Source organism: Globicephala melas, chromosome 14 (genome assembly GCF_963455315.2).
Source record: "Globicephala melas chromosome 14, mGloMel1.2, whole genome shotgun sequence".
Taxonomy (NCBI): domain Eukaryota; kingdom Metazoa; phylum Chordata; class Mammalia; order Artiodactyla; family Delphinidae; genus Globicephala; species Globicephala melas.
The window spans coordinates 70755819-70780508 of NC_083327.1; the positions used below are offsets into that span (position 1 = coordinate 70755819).

At 34.9% G+C, this 24690-nt stretch overlaps 1 protein-coding gene across 4 annotated transcripts in view; it reads left to right on the plus strand.

Moving 5' to 3' along the window:
- STXBP5 (syntaxin binding protein 5) overlaps positions 1 to 24690 on the plus strand; it is a 168010-nt gene that overhangs the window by 20628 nt on the left and 122692 nt on the right. For all 4 annotated transcript variants that reach the window (XM_060283869.1, XM_030853220.3, XM_030853223.2 and 1 more), the window contains exons 3-4: positions 6364 to 6445; positions 9577 to 9677. In XM_060283869.1, coding sequence (XP_060139852.1) covers positions 6364 to 6445; positions 9577 to 9677 — 183 coding nt within the window. The remainder of the gene's footprint in view (positions 1 to 6363; positions 6446 to 9576; positions 9678 to 24690) is intronic.

The following is a 24690-nucleotide window of genomic DNA, read 5'->3' on the forward strand; positions in this document are numbered from 1 at the left end:
GCATTGGATTTTGTCAAAGGCTTTTTCTATTGGGATGATCATGTGGTTTTCTTCCTTTATTTTACTAATACAGTGTTTTGATTCTGTTTTTTGAAGACAGGGTTGTTTACTCATTTTAGTATCTTATTTAACTTTACTAAGAACTGTTCCTCTCACATGGCTATAGTCTCTAAAATGTTTGTTGGCTCATCATTTTACACATGATGATATTTGTAAGGAGACTATTCTAATTCTAGTTGAAATTTTGAGATACAGAACTCCAGATTTTGAGAAAGAAAACTCCAGCTTTTTGCTTATTCTGCTTGTCCATAGTGCTTCATTATTAAAATAGGTGTTTATTACCATGAACAAACATGAAGAATGAACCTAGAAAAAAATTTTTGATTGGTTTATTGTTTATGCCTAATTGGTTTTATGGTGTTTACTTTCTACTAAAAGTTACATTTGGTCTAGTTTTATTGTTTTAGACAAGTCTGACTTTAGTGATACTGATTTTAAGTATTTCCTCATTGTTAATTCTCCAGTTTTAAAATGACTTAAAATAAGTCAGGAAGTGACATTTACATGTGAAAATTGGCTGTTTGGGCAGTGAGGTTTGATTTGTGTGTGTCTCTGCCTATCTGTGTATGTTCTGGTGTTAGACTGTTTGGGTTCAAACCCCAGCATCCTTACTAACTAGCTGTATGGCTTTGGCTAATTTATTTAACCTTGTTGTACATAGTTTCCTAATTTGTCAAAACTGAGCTTATAATAGAGGGTACTCCTTCTGAGGTAATACATGTATAGTGCTTGACACATTAAGTGTTCAACAAGTCTTAACTACTACGATGATGATGATGTACTTAAAAGCCTCCAAATTCCTCTTTTCTCTCTCCCTTTCCAACCAAATATATATGTATATATAATAACCATTTAGACAGTTGGATGAATGCTTATTTTGATTTTTAATTTGTGGTACAGTATTATAAAATAAAAGATTTTACTGGATCTAGTCTTTGTTTCTGCTTATCTGTCATTACATATGTCTTCCTGATTATTCTTCTTTAACTGGTAGGTTTATTATGTTATTTTTTTCCTTAAATATTTCTTTTTCCCCTATTGCTTGGCATTACTAAGTATTAACAGTTTTATTCAAAAATGCAGGACATTTGGTCCTGTCTAAAACACTCATAAGACATTTGGTCCATGCCAAAAGTTTCTTTAAATTTAGTCCTATCCAAAACGCCCATGAGCATATTTGGTCTACGCAAAATGGTTTTGGACAGGACCCAATATCAAGAACCTTTTGGTGTGGACCAAATGTCTTATGGTTGTTTTAGACAGGACTGAATGTCTGCTCACCCTGAGGATCATGTCTGAACTCAAAGATCATGTCTGTATTCAACGACTCTGCTCCCAACCAAACAGCCTTGCCTTCTGCAGCTCCTCTTCAGGAGTTCTAATGGTGCTTATCTGGACAAAAACCATGAGTGTAGCTGTGCAGAAAGTGTCTGGCCTGTGTCATGGGTCAGATAAACTGCTGATTTACTCCAGAAACAAAGAGGACTGGTTGGTTAGGTAGACATCAAAGCTCTTGATAGGTGAGCAGTAGAAAAATTGAGACTAAAGGTATCTAAGATAGGAAGATTGCAACATTTTTAAAAGGATACATTGGAGTTCAGAATTAGAAAGTAAGATAAACTGACACCAAGAAATATTCAGTGTAGCCTTTAATTTGGATTTGCCTTACAGTGGATTAAAAGGGCAGATGTCAGATCAATAAGTGAATATTTCTACATATAAAAAATATCTTTGCAGATTATTTATATGTAATCTTTCCTTTTGGCTTTTCTTCATTTTCATTTCAGATGCTTTGTTTTCTCATGTAGTTTTGAACATAGCCACAATAAATGTGAATTTTCCAAGAAGACCTTTGTTGTAGTGAGTGACCATTTTTTAATAAAACTGTTAGTACTTAGTAATGCCAAATATTAGGAGAACCATATATGCAATAATCATTATAGGTAGGAAAGGATATGAATATTTGCATCTATGACATGGTCTTTTGTGATCTAATATATTGAGTTGACATTCTTACATTACGATTTGTTCACTGTAAGATAACTTTAATTCTTGTTAAAGTAGTGAATACATTGTGTTAAATAACGATAATAGCCACCATCTGGTTAGTCTGCAGTTTTAATTCTCACCACCATTCTGCAAGCTAGACTAGATAGCATTTTATAGAGAAATTTGAGTGGTGTAATAATTCTTCACAGATCCCAGCAACTAATTACGGAGCTGGCATTGTCTTGAAAGTAGGTGTCTTAATTCTCGCTGTGCCTCAGATGTTCCTGTGGCACCTAAACAATAACAGTGGACACAACAACAACAACAAAATACCCACTCAAGCTGCTTCTCCAGTAATTTGGGTTTAGTAAATCTGCAGTAGAGCCAGAATTCTGATACCACCAGGATTGAGAACTACTTGCTCGGAAACTTGTGTTCTTTCCACACTAATATCTCTTGATTATATATAAGCAATATCCATTACTTAAAATTTAATTTTAAACTTTGTTATTATGAAGTAATGATTTGTTATAAAATTTTTCCCCATAGGGCTTTTTTAGTGTTAGGACCCTTCAGGGTTGGTTGCAGCACAGTACTACCCTTTCCGAAGGAAAAGGGAAATAAATCAGTAGTAACCTTGGGGGGAAAAAAAAAAAAAAAACACTTCTCTAAGCCTCAGAATTATCATCTGTGAAATATGGATAACAAACTTTTATTTATTTATTTATTTTTGTCTGTGCCATGCGGCTTGTGAGATCTCAGTTCCACGACCAGGGATTGAATCCAGGCCCCAGCAGAGAAAGCCCAGAATCCTAACCGCTAGACCACCAGGGAACTCCTGGGATAACAAACTTTTAAAGTTACTGTGAGGATTTAAGAAACGGTGGCTAAAACTTAGTAGATACTCAGTAAGTGGTTCTTATTTTTAAGAAAATATATTTATCATCTTAGCTAGAAGTAAAATGACTATATTAATACTAATGTCATAAAAAGTATAATTTTGTCTAGAATAGTGTCACACACAGAGTAAGAGTAAAACCTTTCTTGATCTCCATATAACTGACTTCCTGGATTTACAGACACTTTTTTTTTAATCTATTTAGTTTTTCATATTTTATTTACTTATTTGGTTGCACCGGGTCTTAGTTGTGGCAGGTGTGCTCCTTAGTTGCGGCATGCATATGGGATCTAATTCCCTGACCAGGGATTGAACCCGGGCTCCCTGCATTGGGAGCTCAGAGTCTGAACCACTGTGTCACCAGGGAGGTCGCTACAGACACTTTTCATTCTCTGTGAATAAATATTGATAGATGCCCACAGCATCCTGAAGTTTCAAGACCAGTAGGCTATTTTCCAGGAGGCCCAAATTAGTAAAGGTGTTTGCATATTCTTTACTTACTATGAATCTGTTTTGTGTATTCACAAATCTGTTTGTGCCTTTTATGTTTGATATTATCAAGAAATTCACTTTAATAATATATAATAATGATGAAATGTGAATGCAAATAGTGTTTTTAAAAATACAAAAATCCAAAATAGATACTTTGGAAAGACTTCATGAAGGTTTATCAGTTAAAATTTCCTGTCTGATGCAATATGGATGAGAAAGCAGTAGATGACTGGAAAAGAAATAATAAGACTCTGTGCGAATGTTGCACTTAGTTTGCATTTCCCATATCTTTAGAATGCCATTTAAAAAAGTAAACTGCAAATCTTATACCCGGGTAGTTCCAGCTATGTTTTATTTAAGAAAAACAATTCTGAACCCTAAGTAATAGATCCACACTTAAAGAAAATAATCTTTGGTGAATATCACAAGATTAGCAGAATTGTGTATGTTTTATGAAAAAATAGGTAAATAGAATTTTTAATCCTCTACAGTAGCTTTTTTTTTTTTTTGTGGTACGCGGGCCTCTCACTGTTGTGGCCTCTCCCGTTGCGGAGCACAGGCTCCGGACGCGCAGGCCCAGTGGCCATGGCTCACGGGCCCAGCTGCTCCGCGGCATGTGGGATCTTCCCGGACCAGGGCACGAACCGGTGTCTCCCGCTTCGGCAGGCGGACTCTCAACCACTGCGCCAACAGGGAAACCCGGTAGCTTACATTTTTAATTAACTTAGTTAATCCTGATATGGTCAGATAAGAGAAATTTTACTCCGTTTATATAAGGTGGGAATATAGAATATGCTAATTGGTGCCAGAAAGAATTTTAACTGGAAATATTAGAATTACTTAGAAATTAGTAATTTCTTAGACTTACTTAGAAATTAGAAATACTGGCTAAAAGGTGAAGGTCTTTGCTGTCATCTGACAAAAGAAATGGATGAACAGAAATGTAGACCTATCTTTGACCTATCAGGGTGTGAGGTAGCACTACCAAGTGCCAATAGTAGCAATTTCAAATTTAGCTTCATGTAGTTGCATTTGGGCAATTGATGTAGCAAAAATACTACTACTGATATTAATAATAGTAATAAAAATTTTGAAGTATTTAAAGAGTAGGGTACTATAGGCTAAACATGTTCAATTAGTCTACTAGTTTATAAAATAATAGAAGAGTTAATTGCTAGTAATAAAATAAAAACCATTGAAAATAAATATCACCTAGAAAGACTTCTAGAAATCAAAGGAAAAAATATATGTATAGAAAATAGGAATTTAACCTTTTGGTACAATTATTTTTAATTAAGAAGAACCATAGACCTGTTACTTGCTGGGTAAAAATATGAATGAGCACAATAATGAAATTCTTTTACACTTATTATTTTGCTGTCTGCTTTGTACCAGTTGTCATTGAAATACCTGTCTATATATATTGTGGCTACCTATACATTCACATTTATTGCATTTTGTTTGTTATGCATTTTTACTGATATATCTTCTCTGTATATATTGGCTAGGAATTCATTTAAAATCATCTTCTATCGTGTTTTTTGGTTAATAGTATTCACTAAAACAGAGTGGGCAAAATTCACTTTCATAATATTGCATGTATGGTACAGAATGTCATTTGTTAGTAAATTCATTATGCTTTGATACTTGCCACATACCCCAGTTTTCATTAATATCTATGTATTTCTTTTTCGTTATGTAATATGTTTTTCATGATTTTTCTTTATCTTTCTAGAACTTATTGTATCTTCCTCCATATAAATCGTACACAATATATATAAAAAAAAAGAAGAACCATAGGGCATGTACTAACAGAATATAGAAATAGTCTGTTCACTTGAATGTGACTTTGTATAAAGAGGGCTATAATTTTATTAAATCCCATCAAATTTTATTTTTAGATTTAACTTTTTATTTTCAGTTAATATTAACTAGTGAAAATATTAGTGTAGCAGTGTGTTAAAATGGCTAACTTATCTCAAGTTTATGAAGGTAAAAAGCGTATAACAATACCTGGCATGTAGTAAGTTCTGTAAGTGTTTGGAGTTTTTTGGTTTTGTTTTTTTACTCAGCATAACTTACCAATTAAGAGTATAGACTCTGGAGCTAGAATGCTTATTCAAATTCAATTTCTGCTATACTTTCTAGTTGTATGACTTGGGACAAGTTAATTTCTCTGTGCTTCAGTTTTCTTATCTGTTTATATGGGGAAAATTACATATTCTTTATGGTTGTGAGGATGAAATGAATTAATTATATGACAAGTTTACTATAATGCTTAACATATAGAAAATGCTGTACGTTTCCTGTTATATGCAAATTAATGGATATTTACGTATTAATCTGTGTTCAAGCGTATTGTAAAACATTGATACATTCATTGGTGATATAACCTGTCACAATTACAAACATAGTTATGTGGTTCTTCATTATATTTTTAGCTTACACTGTTTAAAAATGACACTACAGGAATGAAAGATGCCAGTAAGAAGATTGTACCTAAAAGCAATATTCTAAAATGACATTTGTCTACTTTTCAGATTTGTTTCTTGACTTCAGCAAAATTGGAAGCACTACAGATCAACTCCCTTTTCTCTTCTTTTTACTTTAAGGGAAAGAAAAAGACTTGGGCCAGAGTAAAATATATCAAATACATGTAGCTTGGTTCTGTATATTGCTATTTTTAATTGTTTTTTTCTAAAGGGACAGTTGTCTTATTTCTGTTAGACCTGAAATCTCTGAAAATTCTGATTATCAACAGGAACTAGCTGATTAGATTGCTGTGTAATCACCTAACTCTAAATCTCAACCTTAGTAAATAGCCTGTATCAGGTCATTGAAATATTTGAGTCTATTATATAACTTATCAATTGCTATAAAAAAGCTCACACATACCATAAACTCCTTAATGAAATTAATGACAGCTTTGGTCGTCCAGGAGTAGAATGTTATTGCCAGCATGACAGTGGAGCTGCAGTAATCCAGCTCCAGTTCCTGATTAATGAGGTTAGTGAATTGCTTTAATCTCACCAGCTTATGTATGAAATAGGGCCCCATCCCATCTTTCAGAATCCTTGCATGCAATTATATTTAAATATTTGAACAAAAATGAATTTCTTGTAGGTCAGAGCTAATAGTAATTCACTTTAAGGCATCATCACAGACAGTTACATAAATAATGTAAGATGTTTCTCAAAACAGTATTGAAAATAGAATGGCATAAGGTAGATCTTTTTGGTACAGTGTGCTGCATTTAAATTTTATTTCAAGAATATTGAAAGTTATGTAACATATAAAAATCTACATTAAAGTTTTTTCAAAGATTGACCTTATTATAAATAACAAATTGTATTTCTCCAGTGGGTTGTTTTGAAATACATCCAGGAAACCAAAGTCCATTAGAAACTGGTTATTGTCCAAAGTTCTTGTTGTGTCACTTATTGGTTGAAGTAATTGATGCCTTTCTTTCTGATAGAGTGTAAAGTTTGGAAGGAGCTAGAGATACATCATTTTATTAGCAGAGTAAACAATGTGTTTGCATGTCTTAAAAAAGTATGAGCAACTCTGACAGTAGATGTTTACTGCAAGTAGTGACAGGCAGGAGAAGCTAGAAGGAAAAAAGCTAGAAGGAAAAGCTAGAAGCTAGAAAAGCTAGAAGAAAAATTACTCTAGGAAAGATTCTGCTATACTTAGATGTGAGGATAATTTGTGGGCATTCTTTTTGCCCCTAAGTCCTTGGGTTTCATGGAATAAATTTCTAGATGTATATGAGAGAAAAAAAAATACTTGATACTTTCGGCTTTTGATAAATCTTTTCTTCATATCAGAGGATTTAAGAGAGGCAGTATTGATGTAAAGAGTTAAAGAGGGTAATATAAAAATTTTAGTAAAACTGATCCAAATGATATGCAATCGTGTAGGTTTTTCAGGGTCGGAGGAAGTGTTTAAAAACTTCAGTATTCTGTGTCGAGCTGAATAATAGACATCGTAAAATGTTAAAATACACATAAAAATATCACAGTGTAGAAAGTTGTTGAATCCATATGTGAGATTATTTTTCCTTTTTTTAAAAAAAAATTTTATTATGAAATAATTAGACTGGCAATTAGTTTCAGAATAGAGAGGTCCTATGTACCCTTCCCCCATTTCTCCCAATAGTAACTTTTATGTAACAATAGTAAAATATTAAACCAAGAGAAAGACATCAATACAATACTCTTAACTAGACTACAGACCTTATTTACATTTCACCACCAGTTTCTACATGCACTCATTGTGTGTATGTGTGCATAGTTTCATGCAGTTTTATTCCCTGCATACATTTCGTGTAATGACCAGCAGGAACAAGATTACAGATCGGTCCCATCACCGTGAAGTCATGCCCTCAGGCTATCCCTTTATAATTAATTGCACCCCCTCCTGCTCTCAGTCCCTAAGCCCTGGCAACCACTAACCTATTCTCCATCTTTATACTTGTGTTGAGATTATTTTTTTTTAAGCAGTATGAGCCAATGTAAATAACACATTGCAAATAGATACTTATATGCCTAAATTTTAGAAATCTTAACTAGTTGATGCTCTCATTATTCATAACACAAGCTGCTTTTCTACAGAATTTATCATAAAGTTCTTTGCTATGACTGTTACTTTACATGCTTAAATGTTACATTTTTAAGTACTTAAAAATGACAGTTTTTAAAAAATGCTTAGCAGAATATGAATATTTACATGGTGATGGCTGTGGGAATCTGACAACTGGGAGTAGCTGTTTGCTTTCAGTTTTGGAAAAGCACATGTAGGTAAGTGAGCCACCGCAGGCAGTCAGCTATGATTGCCATTTTGGCCCCACATCTTCTCTTCTTCCTTGAAATACAAAGATGGGGCAAACACCTTGAGAAAGAAGATGACCTGGTCTGAAACTGCTGGAAGTAAGAATGAAGAGTACAAAGCTTTGATACTCTGAATCCTTTTAGTTTCTCTGCTTCAAAGTGATAGAGATAAGAGGATGCTTTCTAGTGAAAGGAAGGGTATGTGGGCTTCCTATATTTCTGTTTTCCAATAGTCATGTTGTATCAATAGGAGTTACACAGTAGAGGAGCCCTCATAGAATTTCAAATTGGAAAGCACTTGGAGAGATCATTTAATGTAAATCTTGTCTTCAGAGCTATTTTAGATAAATGATATAAATATAAAAGATATTTTCTCTTAGATAAATGAGAAACTCTCCTATTTTAAAAGAGGGAAATTTTAAGATTTCTCATAATAACCTAAAGGACTGGAATTGCAAATCTTTTTTTGAAATTAAAGTTCTTCGTGTTGCGTCTTTTGTCTTATTCTCTCAGTGCAGATAAGGAGTATCTTCCTCTTTTGAGGAAAAACATTCATATGTCTTAATAAATCAGCCTTAGCCTATAGATTCTTAATCCTATTCATACATCAGAATCACCTCTGGAGATTTTTAAAAATACACCTGCAATGGTCCTTGCTCTGAAATTTCTGGTTTGTCAGGTCTGGGGTGAGACTGAGCCCCCTGCATGATTCTCAAATACTGCCAAGGGTTTTCTTCTCCAGACTTAATAGTATTTAATAGTATCAGCTGTTTTAACTTTCTAAATTAGTCAGATTTTTCAGCCCTTTGGACACTGAAATTATACAGTGCTGAATGCTATTTTTGTTTTCCATATCATTCTAGTAGTAGAATTATGATCCAAGCAGAGTACATTCATAAGGATTCATAAGGATTTGTCTTAAGGCAAATAAAATGGGAAGGTTACTTCATATCATATAGTCAAGGAAGGATGAACTATAGGGACCAAGTAACTTATAGTCTGACTTCTAATTTTACATAGCTAGTTATCAACTATAACTATATCCAACTAGATCCTAGTACACTTTTAGTTAATAAGGTTAAATTATACTTTAAATTGTTGAAGTTGAAACAATTTTTATACATACGTATACACATGATACACTCTTTTACATCTGCTGTTTAGAATTTGGGTGAGGCAAATGTTTCTCAGAACTAAATCTACTGGCAGAGAGTTTTGAAATTTGGGAAGATTTTTTTGGTAGCTCTTTAGTAGCATTAATGTGTGTAAATGTATTCTATATAAAATATATTACACTTTATTTTTAAGGGAGCTCTTGTGAGTGCCTTGGCTGATGACACCTTACATTTATGGAATTTACGTCAAAAGAGACCTGCCATACTACATTCACTTAAATTTTGCAGAGAAAGGTAAGAATTTTCTCAGTTATTTTATATATATATATGTTATTTGCTATTCTTTTTTGAAATTTTCCTTTGAATTTTATTCTTTAATTTCATTTTTCTGTGATGGATTTTATGCACAATCTAAAAACTAATTCAAAAACTTCAAAGCATATACGATAAAAATCAAGTTTCCTTCCTTTCCAGACCCATCTTCCTCTCCAGAGGCACCCACATAAATTTCTTTTGTGTCCTTCTAGAAATACTTACAGTCTGTATACATAAGCAGAAATCTCTCCATATAGCTATTTTATTTGCATAAAAGGGAAGGCATTACATATTCTTTCTGTAACTTGTGTTCACTTAGCAATATATCTGATAGGTCGTTTCATATTGGTATATTTAAATCTTCTTTAGTCATTTTCATAACTGCATGATATTTCATTGTATCGAAGTGCCATATTTTATTCAGTCAGACTTCATCAATTGACTGGACGTTTGATATATCCAGGACTGGATTTGATATAAGTGGACACATATCATTTTCAGCCTGCTGTTCATTATGCTCTGTGATGTTACATATATTTCTTTGTCCACTTATGCAAGTATATCTGTAAGATAGATTTGTAGACGTGGAACGACTTGATCAAAGAAACCTCTCACATGATCTGAGTTTTGTGCTTTGATTGGAAAGGCCATTTTCACTCCAATTTTATTAAACGTTCTCCCATATTTTATAGTGCTCTTATAGCTGCATTTTTATGCTTAAACTTTGATTCATATGGAACTAACTTTGGCATGAACTATGAGTAAGGAATATAGTCCCCCCCTCCCCCATTGCTTATGAGATATATTTTTGATGTGTGTTTGTGTGTTAAGGTTAAGAAGTCTAGCTAGTATCTAAATGCAGTGGAGTTAGTGTCAGGCCTTGCCTGGGGGAAGGCAGGCATTAGACTACCCAATCCATGTCCAAGGATCAGGCCATGTCCCTGTTTTGATAAATATCAATCCATTCAGGTTGTATAAACTGATCAGTCTGTTTGTGAGCCTGGGCTTCTGCCCACAGTGGCTTTCTAAAGTAGGCAAGCTAAAGAGGCTGCTGGGAATACAGCAATCCAGACTTTTCTGGCCAACGTCAGGGCATGTCTACATTGTATGCCAGGCCAGAGCTGGCAGGGGGTCAGTAGCAAAGTTTGCTATTGGGCTACATCTTGTCTGGGAAGATAAATCATCTAAGTGGCTTGGAATCATGGTTCTACTTCTAGGAGAAGTAGAAGGAGGGGTTAATGGAAGGAGGGAGGGATGAGATAGGGGAGGAAAAGCAAGCAAAAAGTCAAGGTTCATTCTTTTCTGCCTGATGGGAGTAAGGCTATCTCAACTTGCTGGGCAGAGTTTCTTTGTCTGTTTGCCAGTGGGATCTCAAGGGGAGCCCTCCATCAGCCTCAAATGCCATAGGGCTGGTGGAAATAGTGGTGGGCATCTTAGTCCCAGTACCTATCTTCTTGCCGTCAGTCTCATACTGGAAATGGAAGTGTAGATCTAGCAGAGTTGTTGTCAACCTGGTGCATTTTTACCCGCCAGAGGGCATTTGACAATGTCTGGAGACATTTTTTTATACAGTTGGGAGTTGGGGGTGGGCGAGCAGTGCTAATGGCATCTAGTAGATAAAAACAGGGCTACTGTCAAATATGTTACAAATCGCAAGACAGCCCCCCATTCCGTAACAAAGAATTGTCTGGTCCAAAATATCAAGTGTCAAAGTTAAGAAAACCTGTGCTCTAGCACATCAGAGTGGTGTCATTTGATTGGTGTAGTGCTGTAGAAGTTCTCTTAAACCACCATCCACTGAAGGGTTTCTTCCAGGATGTAGAATTCTAGTAGAAGAATATTCTCCAGTGGCGTGCCCATATTCCTCATTGAGACACAGGAATGTGGCACTATGTGGTCCAAGTTCACAAACATACACTGCAGGTCATCATGGTAATCTTCAGGAAGGATCATACCTCAAGGAGTTCCAGAGTGGTCAGTCCCATGATTGTCTGGTACATAGTAAGTCTCCTCTAGAGTACCCCTAAGGATGGTCTCCAAGAAATTCTGATAAATGTGGATAAGGAACAGTAAGCTAGTCTCTAAGGTACCTGTAGGCACATATCTTGACAAACAGAAGGCACCTTTGTGTGAAATACAAAAAAGTAGCCCTTCTTGGTGGATGCAGCTTCAGAGTCCACCACTCCCCTCCTTGGTTGGGTGCTGTTATTCAGGCCACAGCCTGTACAATTGTATGAGGTGATCCTAAAAGTTACAAATGAAATGAACTGATGGAGTTCCCAGTTTTGAGTTCTGTAATACACTTTACCCACCTCACCAGCAGAAACTAGTTGATTCTGTTCAAAGTTGAGCTCCTCCTCGGCCTTTATTAGGACCACAAGAAACAAGAAACTGTAGCATGAGTAACTTGGTCCTTGAGTATCTTCTTTGGATGAAATCCTCTAGGATGGCTACAAACTTGTATGGCAGCTTTTGTACTTGCATGCTAAGAAATGGGCCTGATGCCTCATGGATGAACCTTGTTATATTCTCTCAAGACTAAAGTTCAGATTTCCTCAAATGGCAAGAAGGAGAGAGGTGGCATTTGGGCGGAGCCTACTTTTCCTCAGCACCTGGTTACAGGTTGGGAGGGGAAGGCATAGTAGAGGCTTTCCTCCAGCTCTAGCAACCTGCCTATGGTGGCAAGGCTTATTCTGCCCCTCACCCTGAGCTCTCTGTCATTCACGACTTTTCCTAATGCCCTGTAATCAGTACTCTGATGGAAGCCTTCTGTTGGAGCAGCTGCCCCAGGCAGGGGAGGGATAGAAGCCTGTCACTTCCTGCCCATCCTTCCATCTCTCTCATTTGTAGAAATCCATTCTTTTCTTTACACAGCTGCCTTGCATGCAGTTTTTATAACTGTATCAGGATAGTCTGGTGTTATGCTGTGGTAACAGAATACTCAAAATCTGAAAGACTTAAAAGAGCAACAGTTTATTTTTACTTATGCTGTATGTTCTTTGTGGATTTGCTGGAACTCTCTTCCTTTTCATTATCAGTTTTATTCCAGAATCCTGGCTGAGGAACAGCCAGTCTTTACAATATTACCAGTCACTGAAGCAGACAGAAAAAGAATATGGTGAAGCATGTTTTGGCTCTTAAAGCTTCTGCCTGGAAGTGATACTATCTCTTCCACTCTCATTTCTTGGCCCAGAGCAAGTCCCATGGCCATCCCTAGTTTTACTCATCTAACCAAGAAGGAAAAGAGCTAGAATCTTTGTGAATACTTGTAATAACTACCACGCAGCTTATTTTTATTGTTGACATTGAAGTACAATAAGCAGTAGCCTAGTTAGTTTTCCCCTCATTCCACAGTGGATTTGGGCTAACTTAATAGTTAAGTTACTCTATTTCATTTTTATGCTATTTGCATTTTTATTTCTGAAACTAAGAAAGGGAGGAGAAATATGAAAATTTTATAAACCAGTTTTATTATATTCTGAACAAGTGTTAAATAATTCAGAGATTTTATTGTAATGTTGTCTTATTTTAATAACTAGTTAAATTCTCTTATTTTAGTAGAAATTCACATAAATAGAAATTGTAATGATTTAAACTGTATTTTTTCATAATGTAGGTTTTTTTCTGGTTTTAAAAAAATTGTGCTATAATATACGTAACATAAAGTTTACTCTCTTAACCATTTTTAAGTGCACAGTTCAGTAGTGTTCACACTGTTATGCAACCATGTGATATGGATATTTTGACAGAATTTCACTTTTATGGTTTTTAAGAAAAAAATATAGAAATTGGAGTCTCAAGTCTTGGTTTAACTACATGAATTTAGACGTTACTTCACTGCTTTGTGTGTTGGTTTTGGTAGAAACTGAATTTGACACGTAAAATTCTATCTGGCAGTTGCCTTATCAGAATATGTTCCATTTAGCTTCTATGTTTTTTTTTTTCCTTTAAAGGAAGTTTAATTGGAGGAAGTTGTGGGTTTAAAAGCAACTACAACTGTCAGCTAGTCTTTCTTCATCACCTTGAATTAGCATGACCAATATTCTTATCCATGTTAAATTTTTGCATAACAGTTTTTAAATAAGAATAAACTATATATCTGGGCTTTCCTATTTAGGACTTACTATTCCCTAAGTGAAATTTCAGAAGATAGAATCTTTTCTCCATAAATATATTAGACCCCTGAATTGCTGAGTCTGTATATTGAAACCAATACATTTCTTTTAAAGGTATGTTTTCTTTTACTCTAACACTCTGAGTTACAGTTTATTTACTCTGACTTAAGCTTTTTCAGTTGATGATAGATACATCTATTGGTTTAGGGAATAAAATAAGCATGCATGCATTCTAAACTAATGGTTAGGAAAATACAGTAGTATATGGATTAATAATCCATTAATAATCAAACTTTCATCTTAATAATTATCAATGGAGCATCAATGTCCAAAGTCCTCTAAAGGGGAAAAAGAAAACCTGATAAAAGGAGTAATCCATTCAGATAACAACACAGCAGTTGGGAGAGTTGGTGCTTATAAGGTACTTCAGGAACTGACTGCTGCCGAGTCATCAGATTTTCTTAGTAGCATAGATAAAATAATGTAGAAACAAAAACTTAATTTGTCCCATGATATTCTTATTATGATACTACCTAAATACTGTGTTTTGCATATTTGTGAGGCTTACAGTTTGCTTAGTCTGCACAAGAACAGGGCATAGCTGTAAAAGAGAATTTAGCTAGATATTGGCCCTCAAAAGTCTACACAGGTCTTCCAAAGCTTTTGAATTAATTCATTCACGTATTTAACAAGAAAAAAATCATAATCTTGGAACAGATTCTACACCTAGAATTACAGTTTTTGTGGTAATGGCAAAATATTTTTCTTTGAAAGCAGGTTAATGAAAAGTATACAAGCATTAGAAATGAGAACGATTTGGTGAGAGGAAATTCAGGACTGGAACAAAGGAATGGAATGATATCCAGGCTTGTTAGGAAGGCAGGCAGAGGGGTCTACTACTCCAGACTAATTCTAATCCACAAAAGAGTTGCTTGTTGATATGGAAATGATGAGTCACCTTGGGAATTTTAAGTGTAGAGAACCACATACTGAGAGAAAATTTAAAAAGGAAACAAACATTCTCAGGGTTCAGAGAAAAAACTTTTGATTTGATGGCCTTGAGACTGTGAAAGTCAGGAAATGTTGGATAACTTCCTAGAGTAAATTAATAACTAAGAAATCCTGACAAGGGAATTAGAGACAGTCAAAGAGACTGGCCTAGTAGCACAAGGGCTTTATAATGTACTCAGGTATAAAAAGATATGGAAGGAGGAGATACCTGTAACAAATACCTACAGATGTAGAAATCACTTTGGAATTGGGCAGTGAGCAGAGGAAACATGATAGAGAGGCCTAAATTGTTTTGACAGGCTGTTTGCAGGACTCTGGACTTGGAGACTGCTGCCAGAGAGAGCTCAGAAGGAAGAGAGGAACATGATTTTGGAAATTGGAGGAAGTTCCTTGTTATATAGTGGCAGGAAGCTTAAAGGAAGTGTCTCTTGCACAATGTATAAGTGTTAACTTGTATATTTAGCTGAGGAGATTTCCAAGGAAAGGCTTGGAGGTGTGATCTGACTTTTTCTTGCTGCTTTATAGTAAAATGCAAGAGGAGAGAAATAAATTGATGGAAGAATCATTAAATGAACCAGGACTTGATGATTTGGGAAATTCTTACCCTGATCTATATGGCAAAAGGGAGATTGCTTCTGAAAGTGTGGCATAGGGAAAAACAAGAGGGTGTGGCTGAACAACTTTTCACTAAAAATCTTCTATAGACCAAAAGGTCAAAGTATTTAATCACATAAAGGGCTCTTTTAAGATATTGAGAATCTTACAGATCTTCTACAGAAGATCTACAGATCTTCTCAACCAGATAGCCTGTAGGAAGTTTGAGTATTATCCCTCAGGCCTCTCAGCAGCAGCCTAGATAGAGAAGGTGTTATCTCCAAAAGATTTGTGGGTGTGACTTTTGCTAATGCAGAAGACCCAGTGAAATGTGTTCAAGACCCACAAGTTTCTTGAGAAAGTTGTACAGCAGAAACATTGCCAGCTGGGACTTAAAGAAACAGAGTACGATGTGAAAGGAGGCTGCATCCGGAATCAGGCCCATAAAAGTACTCAGCTGTAAACAGTTGCTGTCTTTCATGAAAAAGGATGATTAGCAGGGCAGAACTGAGAGCCACAGAGGCTTATTCCCAGGCCTTGAAGCTAATTAAGACAAATCCAACATTTGCCCACCTGGATTTCAAAACTGTTATGGAGTCCTTTTTACCTTCCACTTTTTTTCATTTTGAACAGGAATTTCTACAATTGTTATCCTATGCCTGTCCAACCATTGAATGCTTGGAGTGTTGGGGGCAGATAATCTATCTCTTCAGTTTCATAGGTCCAGGGATGGAGTGGAATTTTGCCCAAGATCTATCTATACTGAATGGTAACACGCAGGACCCTCATCTGCAACAAATTTAGATGATGAGATTTGGAATTTTTGAGCTGAGATTTTGAGATTTTGGACTTGAATTAATGTTGTGATTGGTTGAGACTTTGGGAATATTGAGATGGGTGAATGGAGGGATTGAATCTTTGGAGGGTAAAGGGAAGACTATTAGAGGCAGAATTCTAAGATGATCCCCAAGAGTCCTACCCCCCTGGTAAACACACATCTTCTCCTAAGTATTCAATTCTAATCAAGGTACTGCTGTGGAGGGATTTTGCAGATGTAATTGAGATCCCAAATCAGTTGACCTTCATAGAGGGAATATATCTAATTGGCTTTAGACTTGGATTATCTGACTTAAAATGGCAGCAAGTACATGGAATTGCCCTGCCTGGTTTGGCTTATCTCTGGAATTCAGTGTGGTTTAAGTGTCTCCCAAAGTATGAATATACAGGTAACTTGGGTAAGATACAGGCACCCTAATGAACATCTAACTAATATTAGGGGAAGTGGACTGAAGAGTGCATGGTAGGTAGATAAACAACCAATGTCCACTGTACTTTTCACTGCCTTCAAAATGAAGTTGAAACTTAAATATTTAGCATTCCCTAAAAGATCTTGCAAGATCTGTGACTCTTCTTTTTAGTCACCATAATTTTATTTCACTATATTTCTCCCTCTCTTTATGATTATAGTCCAGCCACCCTGGCTTTTCAGTTTTTTAATGAACTATCCTCTCTCCTGCTTATTTGTATGAGCTGATCTCCCTGCTCAGAAGACACTTAGGATTCTCTTTCCATGGCTGGCTAATGCCTGTTCATCTTTGAAGTCTTGTCATTTCCTTTACAGGTTTTTCTGTAAGTTCCCAAGACTAGGTTTTGTATTACCCCACAGTATGGTGTTCTTTCCCTAAAATAGCACATACCATTCTTACTCTTATTGCCTTGGTTTCTTGATTATCTTCTCGATTAGAAAATAAATGGTAAGTATTTTCCTTATTTTATTCTCAGCAGCAGTCTCAATGCCTGACATCTAGTAAATGCTCAATAAAAAATGTTTGATTGGTACCACATTGCCGTTGCAGAAACAGAGGGGAATCTCTTTTTTCTAGAAGGCATGATCCTCCACAGACTGTGTTAATTACCTGGGAGATAGGTTCTAAGAAGGAGAGTCTTCAAACAGAAAAAACAACAAGAGTATTTGCTCCAACTAACTTTATATATAATCTTTATTCCTCTCACTAATCCAAAACTGGCTAGGTTGTTTGATTACCCTTGGAGTGCTATTTGGTCTTTGGCTCATAGCAGAGCTTTTAAATTTTTTCTTTTTTTGTAAAAAAGAGTGAGATGGGAGAATAGAGCTTTGAGCAGTGTATTTCTTTTTCCTAAACCAGCATGCCTGTGAGGTACAGCAGACTTCCATCTGTAATAATTTGGCAGGGATTTTCAAAATGAAAGTGAAAATTTTATTTTTCATTTTCCTGCCTTACCGTATTAGCAAGAATTTCCAGAACAGTGTTCAATGATATTGTTGATAGCAAGTATCTTTTTCTTTGTAATAATTTTAATAATACTGCTTCTAGGGTTTTACTGTTAAGCATAATATAGGATGTAGATTTAAGATAGAATTTTCCCCCCTATGAGTTGGTGGTCAATTATGGAAGTTAAATTTTAATTGAATGCCTTTATAACATCTTTTTAGATTATCATGTGATTTTTCACTTCCCTTTTCCATATTGATTTAATCTATGACATTAATAGATTTCCTAACACTAAGCATTCTTGTATGCCTGTGAAATTTTTTGAATAAAGTTGAAAATTATTTTATATTGTTAAATATGATTGTTAATATATTCTTCAGGGTTTTTACTTCTGTTCGTGAGATTGACAATAACAGGAAAACGTTATATTCCAATTTTGGTATCAGGGCATCCTTCCCTCATATTAAAGAATTGAGTAACCTTTCTGTCTTCCTGTTCTAGGTCAGAGAAATTAATAGAGGAATTATCTATTTTCTGAATATTTTCAGAGTATACTTAAACCTTTCAGGGCTAGAATTTTTTTTGTACATACTTTAAATATATTCAGTTTCATTTATGGTTATTGATCCTTTTTGTTTTCCTCTTGAATAAATTTCATGATTCAGAGTATGATGAATTTCATTAAGATGAGAGGCTTGTATCCCACTGTATTCTTGTGTACTTAAATTTACTTTTGTATTTTCTATCTTTCCTTTCTCACTTTGTATTAACATATTTCTAATATGATTTATCAGAAGTTGTTCTGTTTCTCTGTCTTCCAAATGAAGTAGTTTGTGGATTTATTCATTTTATTCTTACCTCTTATTGATACCTAATTTGTTGATTTTTATCTACCCTTCTCTTTAGTCTAACTTAAAGTTAAAATTTATTTATTGTAATTTGCTTAAAAATAAAAATACTTTAGAGCAATGGGGTGAATATGATAGAGACAGTGATAAGATAAAGGCAGAAGATGGAGATTTCAGCCCAAGAATTGCAGGGATCTTTTGGGTGGAGAAGATGGGAGAAAACAGGACAATGGGGAGAGAAGTAGTGATCAGAGGCACAAGTGAAGAAAGTTTTGTGGAGCTAAAATATCTTTAGGTTGAAAGGTCTAACTTCTGACATAACCAATAAAATTAGAAATACCTTTTTGAGCTATATTCTAACATTGTCAGCTATGAAAGAACTTGAAAACTATAACATTTATCTGACACTAAGCCCCCTGCAATACTCATTCGTTCAGACTTTGTTAGGAAGCTGTAAAGTTAGATGTGTCTTAGAAGTGTAAGAGTAACTGCTAAGATAGAAAATATATAATATTAAAACCATTAGAGAAGGAAATGAAGAAAATAAATAAGGGTCAGGAAAAGAGATAAAATGATAGAAAGAAAAAGGATGTTTAAATAAGGTTAAAAACTTAGTTCAACTATATCAGTAATGAAAATCATTGTAAATATACTAAAATCATCTACTGAGATTTTGAGATTGGATTAAAAAACAACAAAATACATCTATTAAACTGTTTATAAAAGATATACATAAAGCATAATTACACAAAGTTTGAAAGTAAATGGAAGGAAAAGGGAAAAAAAGCACAGATCGTGCAACAAAGGTTACAGTGTTCCTAGAAATAACACCAGCAAAAATGTATACGATATGTGTGGAGAAAGTGCTAAAACTTTATTGAAGGAATAAAAGAAGATTTAAACAAATGGAGAGCTTCAGAGGAAGGAATACTCAAGTTTTAAAATGTCACTCCTCTCCAAATCTATAAATTCCGTAGTATTTCAATCTAAATATTAACACCATTGTTCATTGGACTTAATAAGCTGATCTAAAATTCATTTGGAAATAAGCTGATCTAAAATTCATTTGGAAAAAAGAAAGGCTCAGAGCAACCAGGACAGTTTTGAAAAAGAAAGATGATGGGGCTTATTTTATTAAATATCAAAAATTATTATAAAGGTATAGAAATTAAAATGGTACAGTGATTACAAGAGAAAGAGAAATGAATGAAAACACAGTAAATGGACTCCAGAAACACGTATATGAATAGAGCGAGATCACACACACTTGATATATGACAGAGGTGGCATTACAAACAAAAAGAATGCAATAAACAAAAGATGCTGTGACAACTCTTATCTAAATAAGGAAAAGTGGTCCCTACCTCATAAGTAAAGTAAATTGCAAGCCAGTTAAAGACTTAAATGCGAAATGAACACAGAAAAATTAAAACTTGTAAGAAAGTGACACAGGGAATATCTGTAAGACCTGAGCCAGGTGTGCTTAAATAGCATACAAAAAAACTCACAAGCTAAAAAGGAAAGGATTAAAAGTTCTGTACAACAAGCACACTTACCATAAAGTTAAAAGACAAACGCCATCCACCAGGTGCTGATGCATAAGAACACAAGATTCAGAATAATTTGTACAGAACTCTTTTTAAAAACAATGACTCCCTCCCCACCCCAAATTTATGTTGTCTTATGTGTATTTAATGAACACGGAGAAAAAATATGGAAGAATATGTTGTTCCAGGCTGTTAATATGACTTATGGAAAGAGTAAATTTTAAAGGAGACAAACATAATAAAAACTAATAAAAAATGACTGAGATAGTAAGTTTGCATAAATGTACAAATAGGGTAATATTTATGTGTGTGTGTGTATATATATACACAGAGAGAGAGAAACTTCTTTAATAATCAAGCCATAGACTAGAAGATATATAGAGTATACCTATCCAAACAGTAAAGAGCAATCTAATATAGAAATGGAAAAAAAGTATAGCTAACAGTTGCTGATGAGTACCAGATTGCTTTTGTTTATCATAGCATTTGTTATATAAAAACACTCTCATCTTCATTCCTCAAGGTAATATCTTTGAAAACAGAACTTAAAGAAACCCCCCATACAACAAGGAACAGTTTGTTTGGGTTTTTTTTCAGATGTTATTTATTATTTCTGTAGTTGACATATACTGTTTTCCTATTTGATATTTACTGTTTTACTTACTGATACTCAGTTTTTTTGATAGCCATTGATGATGTTACAGTAAGGTCTCATTTCACAAGGAAGGTTAATACCATGATTTATTTGGCATATTTCCAAAAGTTCTTAAATGTTTTGTAAAAATTGAGATGTAATTGATAAAGCATATAGTAAATCAATACAAATGTAAAATGACCTTCGAAAATCTCTGAAGCTTATTTTTTAAAATATTTATTACATTGTACTGCTGTGTTATAGATGTGATGAAGATTTTTCTAAAGTAGCTGTGACAGTTTATCAGAAGAGATATGTGGGACTACAAATAAAAAGGAAATCCTTTGAACAGATTTATAAATTGCTTTCAGCTGACTGCTGTTTTAATATATTTCCATGTTCATTGATGCAAACTTAAATTTTCATCTAATAACAGTGTAAGGTACAATTAATTTAAGAAAAGTATCTAATATTTGCTTTTTTATTTTCTTTTGCATTAGTTCACTTGATAAACATTGATTAGGATTCTGGTTCATGCAAATACTGTCATCAATTCCAGAAAGATACGGAAGTTATAATTGTCTAAGGTAGATGAAATGACGAATTACAATGCAATGGAAAACGTGATATAAATGTAGTGAAATTTCCTTATGAAATTTTGAAGATTAACCGGAAAAAGGACATATCAACATGTTTGGGGAATTTTAGATAAAGCATTACAAAGGAGCCCATATGAACAGATTTATAGAGTTAGTAGTAATTTCCTACACTGACGAAGGGGAAAGGGAATTTCCATTATGTTCAGATGTACTAAGTCATAAAGCAGTCTCACGTGTTTTGGGAACTGTATCTTGTTAGACATTGTTAGGTGTCTAACAATGATAGGATAATTTTGGAAACAAGGACAAGGTCTACTTCTTGAAAAGCGTTTTATGCGATTATAAGAAAGTTATTCTTAACCTTTTTCCAACTTTAAAACATTAAATGAATAATGTTGTCTGAACAAGATACATTATAAGTGGGTATTTTTTTGGTTCCTATAAACTATCATAGATAAGTAGCAGATATGGTATATTTCTTTGCTGTATTAGTCAGAGTTCAACACAGGAACAGAAAGCACTGTAGATATTTTTAGCATAAAGGGATTTAATTCAAGGATATAGCTGTTTATAAAATGTTTGGAAGTGTGCTAGAACTATTGAGTTTTAGAACTTAATATTCCTGCCATACAACTGCGTCTCACCATGTGCATCTAAGGAGTAGATCTGGGAATGCTGTATCTGGTCCCCACTGCTATGTCTTAGTGCCTCTTACCTCTCAGGTTTTCATGAACATTCTTGTCAGCGGAAACAGCAGGAAGATGGTCTCTGCCTCACTTCTGCTTACAAATCTTAAGCACATTCAGTTAGTAGAAACTTAATTTCATCTAGAATTCCAGTTGTAGGAGTGTCTGGTAAATGTAGGTTTTAGCTTTCTAGCATCTGCAGTACAAGAAGGCATGTAGGAGGATATGGGAGAGGCTGCTGAATATCAGTTGACCAAATCCAGCACACTTTACATCTATAACCCCCTCTCTCAGACATGTGTACCACAGTGTGTCACTAAATATTGCTTCAGAAGCATTATGGTAGAAGGTAGGAAGCCATTAGAGTTTCAAGTAAGATAATGGTGTGTGTGACCTCTCTTGGCTTTGAAAGATAACTCTGGATAGGGATGGTGGGAGGGAGATGCAAGCTGGGATGGCATATGGAGATATATGTATACATATAGCTGATTCACTTTTTTTGTACAGCAGAAACTAACACAACATTGTAAAGCAATTATACTCCAATAAAGATGTTTAAAAAAAAAGGAATATCTGATTGTTAATTAACGTAATAAATCCTCACAAATTTTTATAGTTCATTTGTCCATTTAACAAATATTTATTGAGTACTTATTAGGTGCAAGATAGTGTGATTTTGCTGAGACTATAAAAATGATGACATATTTCCTGTCATGTCGGGCTGATCAATGGTGGTATAGGCACGTAGAAGAGCTTATTGGTTCATATTTCTTTCTATGGATTAAACTGTAAAGTTGTAATCATCTGTGTATTATGCCCTTGCTTATGGATGATTAATGTCAACATAGGAGGCTGTGCATGTTCTTTTGCTAAAGAAAATTGGTAATAGTAAATCTTCCTAATATGGAGCTTGTTGACTACATAGTATTTGAAAAACTGCTGCTAAGGATAGTGAATAGGATATACGTATCACTCCCTAAAACTTAGCATGTTATACATTTTTTTAAAGTCCTTCAAGCAAGTATAAAAATTATCGTGTTCCCAGTAACGCTTTGAGTAGGATAAGTATATCTGTGTCTAAGTCCAGTATAGGGATTCAGAATGCAGCTCCATTTAGTGACACACTGAGGGAATGCAACTTTATCATCTGTGTATTTCTGTTATATTGGTTTCAGTCACCCCCTTTTTTTGGCTTAACCTGTCCATTTTAAAGTACCTTATCAGTCTCAATTTAATATGCCATTCTTATAATATATAACCTTATTAGTGTTTACGGAGTTTTAATGTTTTCCATGTGATCTCAACTATATGTATTATAAATTATTTTTGGTATAACCTTTTGCCTTAATAATGTCAGCACATAAGCTTAAATTAACGTGGTCTCCTGGTATCAGTAAAAACTGAAGTCACTGTCATTTATTATGATCTTTATCACATTAAAATAAAAATTAATCTTTATAATAAAAGTGCATGAAAAACAATAGTCATGAATTTGGGGGTTTTTTGTTTTTGTTTTTTAATTTATTTATTTATGTATTTATTTTTGGCTGCGTTGGGTCTTCGTTGCTGCACACGGGCTTTCTCTAGCTGTGGTGAGCGGGGGCTACTCTTCACTGCGGTGCGCAGGCTTCTCATTGCGGTGGCTTCTCTTGTTGCGGGGCACGGGCTCTAGGCACCTGGGCTTCAGTAGTTGTGGCTCACGGGCTTAGTCGCTCCGCGGCATGTGGGGTCTCCTCGGACCAGGGATCGAACCCGTGTCCCCTGCATTGGCAGGCGGATTCTTAACCACTGCGCCACCAGGGAAGTCCATGAATTTGTTTTTAATCTAAGGTAATGTTTTAGCTTCATGATACATGCACTTGCATTCCTAAAAAGTTTTCCTTCGGTCTTCCCCCTTCCCGCCCCGCCCCGCCGGTACGCGGACCTCTCACTGTTGTGGCCTCTCCCATTGCGGAGCACAGGCTCCGGACGCGCAGGCTCAGCGGCCATGGCTCACCGGCCCAGCCGCTCCGCGGCACGTGGGATCTTCCCTGACCGGGTCACGAACCCGTGTCCCCTGCATCGGCTGGCAGACTCTCAACCACTGCGCCACCAGGGAAGCCCTGTTTCATGACTACTTTTACTGAAAAATATTAGATTTCTATCATGCATCACTTTCTTAGATTCATTAAATAACAACAAATCTCTCTATATGTATATGTGTACGTATCAGACATGTACATAATATATGTATATAGTTTTTAATTTGTGTATATAGTTTTAAGTCTGCTAATATACGTTATTCCTTTTAAATAATCAATATAATAGTTTCATCAATTTAATTATTACATAAAAGCTTACTTAGTTATATATTCTCAATTTTCAACAGAGGAGGCTAAGATTCTTATTTTGTAAACAAGGAAATAAGGTCATGTTTATATAACAGATGGAAAAGACACTCTTAATTATAATAAGTAAAGTCTAGTTTGTGTTAACCACCAGTTTTATGTTTTGGTAACTGACTGATTAAATTGCCCCAAATTTAGAATCTTGCAGTTCTTGGTAGGGCATGTTGATTGACTTGCTTTTTTTAATAATATGTTTTGGGGGACCACATTTTCTTATTGGCCTTTCCCTAAATCACTGGCATGGTATTATTTTATTTGATTGCAGCATGGAATTTTATTTTTCTCAATATTCCTAATCCAACCTGTTCATTACCCATTA